Source organism: Callorhinus ursinus, unplaced genomic scaffold (assembly GCF_003265705.2).
Source record: "Callorhinus ursinus isolate GAN/ISIS: 27379988/994484 unplaced genomic scaffold, GSC_fseal_2.0 scaffold11, whole genome shotgun sequence".
Classification (NCBI taxonomy): domain Eukaryota; kingdom Metazoa; phylum Chordata; class Mammalia; order Carnivora; family Otariidae; genus Callorhinus; species Callorhinus ursinus.
Window position 1 is genome coordinate 5,757,877 of NW_027397073.1, and position 12,380 is coordinate 5,770,256.

The following is a 12,380-nucleotide window of genomic DNA, read 5'->3' on the forward strand; positions in this document are numbered from 1 at the left end:
GATTTGCTCCAGACCAATGAGTGGTATGTGCCTCCCACTTTTCATCTTCTCCTGCAGACATTATTTCAGTTTTCCTATTCATGTCTGATCACTGTATGCTGGATGCATAGCAGATAGGGCTGCTCCTAAATTGTGCAAGGCAGAGAAAGAGAAAAATAGTGCCTCACATATTATAAGCATACTAATTAAATTTTATAAACTGAGCTAATTGTTTGAAAGGATGTATCATATAATCTCGCAGTGTAGCTTCCAGTGTTGTCATTATGAGCAGCTGTTGTTTTTATGTGTAGTACTTTAGACATCCTAGGACTTTTTATGGCATTCTCCACATGTTGCTTTTCTACAAAATAAATTCCCCATGCCAGCTTGAAAAAAAAACAACAACAAAACGTGTGTGTGTGTGTGTGTGTGTGTGTGTGTGTGTGTGTGTGTGTAGACCTAGAGTGTAGACACAGAATTCAGCATTGTTATTTTCTTACAAACCCTCCCCAGTGGGCTGATGGAGGAGAATCCCTTTGTTCTTGCTCTATCCCTTTCTTTTCGACTCCAGATCAGTCCTGTCATAGGGGGTCCTTGGGTACATATATAAGGACATCACAACCAATGATCCATATTTTTCTTCTTTCCACACACAGTTACCAATTGGCCACCCTTTGGGTTTAGGGAGGGACATGCTGTTAGGACAGTAGGTTCTCAATAGGACAGATAAAGAGCTGTGTAAGCCCTTCCCTTGTGGATATATGCTCAAGGCTATCTGCATGGGGAATTCAAAGGTCCTAGCAATTGAAGTGTGTAATAGAATCAGAATCTGACCTTGTTTTTAGAGGTACAGCCAGAGGAAGATCAGAACATGTTCCTCGAAAGAATAAGATCCAGGGCAGTGGCCCTTTTAAACATATCTAAAGAAATCTCTGATAAGGAAAATTGTCTTTTTCACTCCAGATTAAACAACCACCACCACCGCATTTTAGCATAATTTGGATTAGGATTAGAGGAACCTGGAATTTAAGCTTTAAGCCAGTTTTGCATGCAATTCTTGGGGAGCTTTGGGGAAGGATTTCAGTTTATATTGTGTGCAGATGAAATCAATATTTGTGACAAAGACGGAAGGCTGTAGCAAATTGGATTATTGCTACCAATTATTTGACCCTCCTTATAATAGGATTATATATCATCCCTCCACTTGTCATGTGTCTTGTTCGAGCGGCCCGTAGGAAAGCACATTAGGCTGCCTCTTTGATTTGGGGATTGGCAATGTGATATTCTTTGGCCATATCCTAAATACAGGACAGCTTCTTCAGTCAGCTTTTTACAAAAAGAAAACATTTGGAGCCAAGCTGCGCCAAGCACAGCAGAGCCTCAGCTGACCTGCCGCCTCTGATAACACTAGTAAAAAATAAATATTTGTTTGAGAGCCATTTAGATACTATATTTGCTATTAGCCACTGCTATCTAATATGCCAAATTACAAAAGAGGAAACAGTTAAACAATATAATGAAGTTAAGGGCCATGAAACTGAATTAAAGCTATTGATATAAATTCACAATTTAAAAAAAATTCATTGAAATGGTCTAGAAACAAATATTACCCCTGTAGCAATGACAACTTCAAGAGCTCAAGTTTTAGCTTCTAGTGTCATCTCCCTGTGTTAGGGAACTGAGTCTGAAGAAAGGGTGGAGTTCTAGTCGGCAGCCTAGAAGGAACAAGTTGACCCTGAGACAAGGAGGTAAAAAATAAAGCACCTTTTAATGTGCAGCACAGGAAGGCACTTTTCAACGATTAACAGATTCTGCCCACCTGAAGGGAGTGCCACCAGGAAAGTTCAAAAGAATAAAAATTCTAGTGTATTAAAAGCATTGAATCAACTAAAATCTTGAAGTTCATAATGATTATTCAGATAAGAAAAAAACTTCACTATAATATTTGAAGAAGATATTCAAACAACCTATCATTTAAAAATAGGAAATTAGGAACGAGTTTATACATTAATGTCATCTTTACAGAAGGAGATGAGTTGGCGAGGGTGTTGCTAAAAGAGAGCCCTTGTGCATGATTAATGGGAACATAAATTGGTATAACCATTAGGGAAAATAGAGGTTTAGATCAGTTTAGACGTTCCTCAAAAAATTAAAAAATAGAACTACCAAATGATCCAGCAATCTTACTTCAACTTATGTATTCAAGGGAAACGAAATCAAGATCTCAAAAGGATCTGCTCCTATGTTCATTGCAACATTATTCACAGTGGCCAGGATATGGGAACAACGTAAGTGTCCACCGACAGATAAATGGATAAAGAAAGCATGGTGTATAGGTCTATATACACTGGAACATTGCTTACTTTAAAAAGGAAATACTGACATTTATGACATATGGATGAAACTGGAAGATATTATGCTAAATGAAACAAGCCAAGAACAGGAAGAAAAATACTTCATGAACTCAATTATATATGGAATCTAAAACAAAGCAAAAGAAAACAAACAAACAAAAACCCTTGAACTCATAAAAGCAGAGAGTAGAATATTGGCTACAGAGGCTGGGGGTTGGGGTTAATGGGGAGATGGTGATCCAAGGGTACAAATTTTCAGTTATTCAGTATGAATAAATTCTGTAGTTCTGATATACAGCATGGTGACTACAGTTAATCACACTGTGTCATATCATGAAATGTGCTAAGAGAATAAATCTTAGGTGTTCTCACCACACACACACAACAAACCGGTAACTATGTGAGTTACTAGGTATGTTAAGTGGCTTGATTGTGGTAATCACTTCACAATCTATACAAATGCCACATTGTACAACTTAAATATATACAGTTGTCAATTAAACCTCAGTAAGACTGGAGAACACATAGAAATACAGGGAAGGAGTAATTTAGTAACAACAACAACAAAAACTAGTGTCAAAAACATACGTCTTTGATAAATTAAGAAGCTTGAGAAAAAGTAAATAAAATACAAGTACAGACTGGATAAGCTATCACTTAAAATATATTTAGATCACTACTGAATTTCTCTGCTGTATATCTGTAACTAATACGATATTGTATATCAATTATTCTTCAATTAAAAAAGAATATGTTTAAATTAATTAGGCAAATTTGAAAAAGCCTGGGTATTGGATAAAAATTTACTGCAGTGAAAAGATGGAGAATATTACCTTAGAAAGAATAGCATATAAATTTTAAAAAGATGACAACAGCATCTCATTTGGTTTTGACACTAGTAAATGCTAAATATAAGGGACGGAAGGACTCTACTGTTTTAAGTTTCGCCTGTTTGTTTTATTCTTATTTTCTGAAACTATCCAAAGCCATTAGGAAAAAAAAAATGAGTTGGTAAGAATAAAAGATTTTGTCCGTGGAAGAGCTACGGTCAGATAGAACCTTAATTTCCACTGTCAGTTGTGTGTCCTTCCCTCTGTATCTCTGTGCTAGCTCATTTTTCATTTAAACTCTTCCAAAAATAATTATTAGAGTTTAAAAAGTCAAACAGCATGCATAGGGCATTTTATTTAAGTTACAACAGAAAGGGTGGAACAGTAACACTCTGTTAAAACAATCTGCTGTCACTGAAGCTGAGATATATCAATTAGGATTAAGTAAAGTAACCTCTCCTAAGGTTGTAGTTTGTTTTCTGGAATGACTGCATTACACAAGTACTCTGCTTTGTTTCCTCAGGAGGTCTGTATTTCACAATAAAGCTTTCCTCTTCTAGAGCTGTAGTTTATTTTCCAAAGAGCCTCGGGAAAATTAAATATAGTATGCCTAGAATGACCTTAAGGATGGAATAAAAATATAATCAATGAAACCAAATTAGATTTCTGTTTGCAAACAACTTTCCTCACAGACCAACTGTACCTTTGTTAATTGATTGGTAAAATCCTGTTTCTCTTTGAGTTTCTTTTGTTTGAGTGTCTCTAAGTAAGTTTTAAATTTAATTAGCAGACCTTCTGATGGCCGTTTTATACATAACAATAAATTCTTGATTAAATATTTTATTATTAACTGTTATTCACTTACTATAATGGTTTTTATTATGGATACTAGGGAAGTAATCCATTCACATATATGTTAGGATGTTTTCACTACTGTGTCTCTGATATGGGAGGACTAATTAGGATTTCTGAATATTTCAGGCTGAGATTTCTTTTTTTTTTAAGATTTTTTTACTTATTTTATTTGAGAGAGAGAGAATGAGAGAGAGAGAAAGCACATGAGATGGGGGGAGGGTCAGAGGGAGAAGCAGACCCCCGCCGAGCAGGGAGCCCGAAGCGGGACTCGATTCAGGGACTCCAGGATCATGACCTGAGCCGAAGGCAGTCTTAACCAACTGAGCCACCCAGGCACCCCAGGCTGAGATTTCTGGAAGGCCCCTGTTTTCCAGTTTTTCCTTCATATTAGAATTTGCTAATATTTCTATTCTAAGCAACTAAGTAAACTCCACCACTTTTACTGGCCCATTGATTTACTTCAGGTGCCACTCAATGATGTTCATTAAAGAAGCAAATTGATTATATTTTTCAATCTCTTTATCTCACTGCCACTTCTTTTCTTCCCACACATGTACAATGTGTCTGATTTTGTCCCATAAAATCCATTAATTCTGATACAAAAGTAACAATTTGGGTAAAGATTTTATGCTTGGATATTGAGCAGTACGGAACAAAATGGAGACTTCTTTCTTATCATGGACAGCAAATGGATCTGAAGATGCCAAATGCCTCTGAAGATAGCAAATTCTCTCAAATGCTACATTGGGGAAGATGATTACATTGGTATGCTCTTTCTGTCCATATATTTTGATAATCCTTTAACCACCAATCATGAGATACAGTATGGATCTGTAATGCCTCTTAAGATTCTGGGAGCCAGATTAGATGTCTTCTCAGTATGAAGCCGGATCTGGAAATGGCCTTCAGTATTCAAATTGATGGTGATGTCATGGTAGTGGTGACAGGGGTGATGGTATGGTGGTGGTGATGGAATAGCAGTGGTCAGAGTGGTGGTTTTGGGGGCTTGTCCATGTCACATATTGTCTAGATTTAAAAGACTCAGCTCAAATACTACAATATGATTGGAACCCTTCATAATTTTTTTTTTCATGTTCACACAGTACTTTATAAAAAAGCCAAAGCCTCAGAGGACAGAATTTCAGCAACAGTATTTTTATTTGTAAATCATGCAAAGGCCTATGAAATAGGTTTTCTTAGAACAGACCCATCTTGGCTAACTCAGTGGCACAATTCAAAAGTGAAAAATTAAGATATATTCTTTGTACAGAAGAGTCTTTAATAAACCCAAGGAATGTTTTCCACCAAGATACAAACTAGACCCTAGTTTTGCACGCAAAGGCTGATGACTTTTATCACACACCAAGATTTGCTTTAATAGTTAAGGGACAGCAGTCAGGCTAGCAAAAAGTCACCAAGACAACAGAACATTTCCATGAGTAGTCATTTATTAACTGGCCAGATTACAAAAATAATCATGGCAGATACCTTAGTTCATCCTTCTAATAAGCCTATTGATCTGGTCTTCCCTGTTACCAGCATCTCCACCTTCTACAAAATGGGTGGTCTTTTTCTTCATTCCCCCTCGTGGAGAAGATAATTTGAAGGGCCATAAAAAGTTGTTTGCTTCTTTGAAACGTTTTCCAACAGTATAGATCTCGTGAATCAGATCCTCCATGCAGATGATGCCATATTTACCAAGAGATCGGGCAATCAATGTGTTATCTGTCAGGGCAATTCGCTTCTTGTTGATTTTGCCATAACCACGCTTGTAGATCAATTCATTCACCGACTTCAGATTTGGGTACCCCCATGCTATATAAGGTTCCACAATCCTTAGCATGTTAACTGAAGCCTTGTTGAGCTTAACAAAGGTGCCATTGAAGATCTGGCGAAGGCGAAGAAGCTGCAACACCTTTCGAACCTTTGGGCTCACACCATTGATACCTCTGATCCTGATGACAAATGCCAATTTGGGTTCCGCAGGTACGTAGAAGTTGCCAGCTTTTCTTGCCATCCTTGCCATTCGAATCTCAGTTCTGTACATCTGCCTATATTCCTTGTGGTAATGCTTAGCTTTTTCATAGATGAGCTTCCTTCTTGCCTTTCGAAGCATCTTCTGAGCAAACTTCTTCCTCAGACGCTTGATCTTCAACTCCGCGAAATTCCTTCGCTTCTTCTTAAGGGTTTCTGGCACAGCAGGAACCTTCTTCTTCTTCTCTTCTGCACCCTCCATGGTTCCAGCCGGAAAAGAGCGGAACCCTTCATAATTTTTAATCAAATAATCATTTCCTCTTGAAATTCCCGTAATATTTTATCTGTGGCTTGATTATAAAGCCACACTATACCATATACAATGCCATGTATTACTGCACAGACTAGTCAGTAAATATTGTGATATATATAACGCATGAGTGAAAACTTCTTAGACAATACTCATTTTTGAATTACTGAAAGGGGTTTCCATATCTCATTCAAATCTCCAGCAGAAGGAGATACTGGACATGGGGAAAAACATAAGAAAAGGAGTGATATCCATCGATTAGCACCAGAACTCCAATTTACTGAAGTTATTATTCTAAAGGAAAATAGATCTGTGATACATGACAAAATTTTCTAGTAGTATCCTTATGTGGATAGTGTTGGAAAACAGACCACAACACTTCTAGTCAGAAGAGTACTTCTCAGGATTGGGCATGAGTTCTTGGATTCATCAGTTCAACACGACTATTATTAAAACCAGTCTGATCATTAATCTGATTGAACTTCTCTCAAAGACCTCAACTCTGCAACTATAGTTACAAAAGAAACCAGGAAAACTTATCTTTATGCCTTTATCTATAAAACAGTCTTGAAATTTCATTTAATTGAAACTAAGTGAAAGTTTAGCAGTTCATTTATCTTACTATTAATTAGCATGCATTATTTTTAATAATTATATTAATAATTATTATATTAATTAAAATATTATTTTTAATAATGCAATAACAATAAAAAGCTATTATCTATTAATTGTAGGTTCCATTGAATTTGCTTTAATGAACTTGTTGGGAATGAATGTAAAATAAGACATATCATTTTAGAATAATTTTAACAATTAGGTAAATGGGTGGATAGATGTGTGGGTGCATAGAAAGATGGATAGATATGCACACAAATCTATGTATTTAAGGTAAGTTATCAATGTAGTTCATGTATTCACACATTCAATAAGCCATAATAGAGAAACATTTATTTTCTATAATAACATACTGGTGAATAAGTAACACATTAAAAATGTTAAACCTAATGGGTTTATAATATAGAAGCTCAAAGTCTATTATAAATAAACATATAGAAATCATCAATGACTTAAATACACTGGATGATCATCTGATTTCACATAACAAATGAATTCAATTGTAATGGACTTAGGGTACTTTCACCAAAATTGTATTTTCTTTGCATTAAATGCAAAGTACTCAATCAACAAAACGTGATATGCAAGACTAAATGAGCACAGATCTGCTCCTCAGGGTGTGCAGAGTGCTGTAGATGATCATATAGACAAATAAATATACCACATTGAAAAAAGTGGTTAATGAACTGTAACATACACATTTTGTATATGTATCTGCATATGTATATATGTGTGTAAATATATAAATATTCTTTCATATATATGTGCACATACATATATTCATATATATGAAAGATACATAGAGCTTTCTCTGGACATGATTGAAAACCCAGCTCTGGGGCGCCTGGGTGGCTCAGTTCGTTAAGCGACTGCCTTCGGCTCAGGTCATGATCCTGGAGACCTGGGATCGAGTCCCGCATCGGGCTCCCTGCTCAGCAGGGAGTCTGCTTCTCCCTCTGACCCTCCCCCCTCTCATGCTCATTCTATCTCATTCTCTCTCTCAAATAAATAAATAAAAATTAAAAAAAAAAGAAAACCCAGCTCTGTGCGATATCAACATAGCAGTTTTTTTTAAAGATTTTATTTATTTATTTGACAGAGAGAAACACAGCGAGAGAGGGAACACAAGCAGGGGGAGTGGGAGAGGGAGAAGCAGGCTTCCCGCAGAACAGGGAACACGATGCAGGGCTCGATCCCAGGACCCTGGGATCATGACCTGAGCCAAAGGCAGACGCTTAATGACTGAGCCACCCAGGTGCCCCTCAACATAGCAGTTTTGCCAGCAAAACAGTTAAACAAAGATAAAGCTTGTCTCCAAGTATGCAACCTTATACAAGAGGACATTTTGACAGGGACCATTCTTAATATGAATTTAATATATTTAAATAATTGAGACAATAAATATAATGGTCAAATGTTATCAAATATTTCAATTGCCTAGAAATCTAGGGACTCTAAGCCTGATCCTCTACTATGTTTAAAAACTATGAATGCAATTATCCAATTTGACAAATGTTACTAAGTGCATTCCATCATCACAGATTTCAAAAATTCTTTTGATATTACGTAATTTTGTTAAAAACCTACAACAACCTTACTGAATCTTACATTATTTCTTACTAAATAATTACATTTTTTTAGTATTTTAAAACACTGACTTTCTACGTTAAGGAAGAAATAGACAATTGAAACACCATGTAAAACTAAAAACACCATCTAGAATATGAATCCAAAAGTATGACTGGAGGTGACTTGTCATAGGACGTGTGATTTACTTTAGATTATTAGGGACATTGTTATTTTTCACATTCCTATTTTACCACAGACACTAAAAATGTGTCTTTGCTAAGAATGAAAGAAGGAAAACTCCAGCAATTTCCTTCTAGGAGGAGAAATGAGTTACCTCTCTCTTATTTTTACACAAACACATAATTTCTTTACCAATAGTTCAGCCAGTCAGACATGCAAAACTTGTACTGACGTTATGAATGATGACGACTGCTGACTGGAGAGTTTTCTTGAGTTAGAGCTTTGCTATGTTTACAATGGCAACAATAAAGAGGCTCGAAAGTATGACATATGTATTGTTATTGTTTTGTGTCGCCTCGGGGAGAACGGCCCATTTTTAATGATCGATATCCTAGATGAAATATAAATAAATAATTTGCTTCAGTTTACATCACAAGAAGTAAAGAGTAGTATGGAGAAGTTTGTGTTTAAGCGAGTAAAATTCTCTGTGTGATGGTAAATAATAGTTGAAAGAATATGAAATTGATTTAAAAATAAAATGGGAGTAGAAAAATAACTTTTACTCATAACAAGATCTGAAAATAAATCAGAATTGAAAAGTGAATGTTCAAAAGTATATAAACTATGCAGTCTTTTTTATTCATACCATATAAGAAAGGTGTACTCTGCAGTATATTGTTTGCTATATAACTTCTTTTTAACTCTGTATTACTTTATAAAGAAGAGCCATGTGTCTATGAGGTCTAAAATTTCATGAAGTTACAGGACGTGTTCAGAATAATTCAAGTAGTAACTTAAGCAATAATCATATTCAAATACAAGAGATTTTACACCCTTGTTTTGTATAATTATTTTATTATTTTGGGGGGTTGGACACTTGGGATATATAATTATATTATTAATAATAGTACAGTTGAACATGAATTTATGTTGTTCAGGAAATAATTAACATGCAACATTAGAATTTGAAGGAGGGGCGCCTGAGTGGCTCAGTTGGTTAAGCGACTGCCTTCGGCTCAGGTCATGATCCTGGAGTCCTGGGATCAAGTCCCATGTCGGGCTCCCTGCTCTGTGAGGAGTCTGCTTCTCCCTCTGACCCTCTTCCCTCTCGTGCTCTCTATCTCTCATTCTCTCTCTCTCAAATAAATAAATAAAAATCTTTAAAAAAAAAAAAAAGAATTTGAAGGAAATGCTTTGCTACACATTTTTAAATGTAATCCTTTCCTATAATGTCAAAGCAAAATCAAAATATCTATTTTAAAGGAGTCATGTCATCGATCTATAGGAGACTATACTTCAAAGTTATCTAGAGTAAGTCTATTCCTTTAATATTTTGAATGCTAAGTGATCTAATACTTCCTAATATTTCAGATCAAATACCAAAAATGTTTTGTTTAAGAAAAACTTTATTCTATAGTAGTATTTGCGAAGCTATATAGCCAATGACTTCCAGAAAGAAAGGAAGGAAGAAAGAAGACAATTGAGAGAAAGCTCATTCACAGAAGATAATAAAAATATTTTGTTTTTGTTGTTATAATTTGTTTCTTATATTCAATTTTTGAAAAAAATAATTTTCTTCATTATCTGCCTGCATTTTAAAAATACTATGCCTGTTTGTATCTCTCAACAACCCTGTAAAGTAGGTAGGACATGAGAAATTAAATTACTTGCTAATGTGAACTATATATAATATATATATTCATACTGATATATTCTTTTTATTGAAGTATAATTGACATATAACATTATATTAGTTTCAGGTGTGCAACATAATGATTTGATATTTTTGTGTACTGGAAAATGATCACCACAGTAAGTCTAGTTAACATGCATTATTATTCATTGTTATCCTCAGAACACTCCATTATATTGTACTTTTTCCAACATTTTCCCGATTTTGAAAATTATTTTACATTTGCAATCTCTCCATTCTCTGTTGCACAGATGCATTAAAAATAGGAGCAGATGATCTAAAAGAATTATCCAAACAGCATTTCTGCCAATGCATGCATCTTCAAATTTCGACAATTAATGTAATACATAGATCTTCCACAAAAAAGAAGCAACATAAATTTAAAAATAAAAATAAAGTAGGTATTATACTTCCCTCTCCTGCATCATACTAGTGCTCACTGTTTAAATCTGTTCCCAAGGAGACTTTGAGCAATGTCTGCAGATTTTGCAGGTATCACACCTGCTAACAGTGCTGCTCGTGGCATCCAATGCATAGAAGCCACACAGAACACAAAGGACAGCATCTGCAACAATGAATGATCTGGCCCAAAATGTCAACAGAATCAAGACTGAGAAGTCCAAGTGTAGGTGAGGCAATGATGTAACAACAGAAGCTCCTCTCCTGTGACCCCATCTGAAATGCCAGCTTGATTGTTAAATCAGGATTACAGTGGGCAATGCTAAATAGCTATTAAAAAATAGCAACATGCAGAAATTAGGCATTGGTCAGATATTTATGGTTGTTTGCACAATGCATATCGTGAGGATGTTTAATTCATTGTTGTTGGCAAACTGAAATCTTTAAGATAAAACAGTATCTGTAATTCAGTTCACTTGTTTTTGCAAACATAAAGCAATATCAAATAGAGGCAAATGCAAACCATATTTGTTTATATGCCATTGGATGATTTTTCCTCAAAATATACTTTCAATATTGTGAAGGTCTATTTTGTAAGCTAATTTGTAAAGTAATTCTATCAGATAAATTAAAAAATACATAGCTACAAAAACAACAACAACAAAAACTAGTGAACTTGGAAATGCGACTTTGTATTGTGCTCCCTCTGGGTCCTATTTAACATAGTCAACATTTTCATCAGCCTTACCAGTGTGTGTTTTTTTTAAATACACCTCTATAAAGACACACTGAAATTCTAACAATGATACTTCAAGACAGTAGGTCAGCATGGAAAAAAATGTTCACTTATATGTAGGTACAGGTATATGTATTATTTCATGACCTAGAAAAATAAGTTTAAAACCTGAGTATATTTTAAATTTCAAATAATCCAGCTGTCTTGCATTTTGAAAAAGTATTATTTTAAAATAGTTATGACACCTGGTGTTCTGATGTGCTGTCTGGAAGCCATTTAAAATAAATCCATTGAATGTAACTTAAATCATCATAGTTTCAAATATCTATTAAATGAAGAACTCATTGTTCAGAAAAAAATTTTGTAAGAATTGTCCAATTCCCATTTTTGTTGGTGTTAGACATTCTTACAAACAGAATGCTGTTTAACAAAATAGTGCTTAAAACTACTCTTATTGCTATTTCCTGTGTAGCATCAAATCCACAATTTAAAATAATCTTTTAACAGCTTGAAAAGCTACACATCACAGTATATGCAGTGTCCTGAAAAGTGCATCAACAGCTCAATATTGGCCAAAGACTGAATTCTGAGGACACTTCATCAAATAATGTTGTCTTTAGTAAGAGATGGTGGCTCTATAAGAACATACGGTGCTTTGAATTATGCCAAACACGCTTTTCTTTCCTTTTCTTTTAAAGATTTACTTATTTATTTGAGAGAGACAGAGAGAGCGAGTGCACAGGGGGAGGGGCAGAGGGAGAGAGAAACTCTAAGCAGACTCTGTGCTGAGCGTGGAGCCTGATGCGGGGCTCAGTCTCACGACCCTGAGATCATGACCTGAGCTGAAACCAAGAGTCAGACCTTAAACCAACTGTGCCACTCAGGT

The 12,380-nt window shown here is 35.3% G+C and overlaps 1 protein-coding gene across 1 annotated transcript; it reads right to left on the reverse strand.

The window, feature by feature from the left end:
• Positions 1-5,448: 5,448 nt before the first annotated feature.
• Positions 5,449-6,267, reverse strand: LOC112835181 (large ribosomal subunit protein uL30). Its single transcript, XM_025886738.2, has one exon. It carries the CDS (start codon positions 6,252-6,254, stop codon positions 5,508-5,510), a length of 747 nt encoding a protein of 248 aa, XP_025742523.1. The 5' UTR covers positions 6,255-6,267; the 3' UTR covers positions 5,449-5,507.
• Between the last annotated feature and the right edge of the window lie 6,113 nt (positions 6,268-12,380).

Coding starts and splice junctions, on each gene's coding strand:
- LOC112835181 (XM_025886738.2), bottom strand. CDS start 6,254: ATGGAGGGTGCAGAAGAGAAGAAGAAGAAGGTTCCTGCTGTGCCAGAA.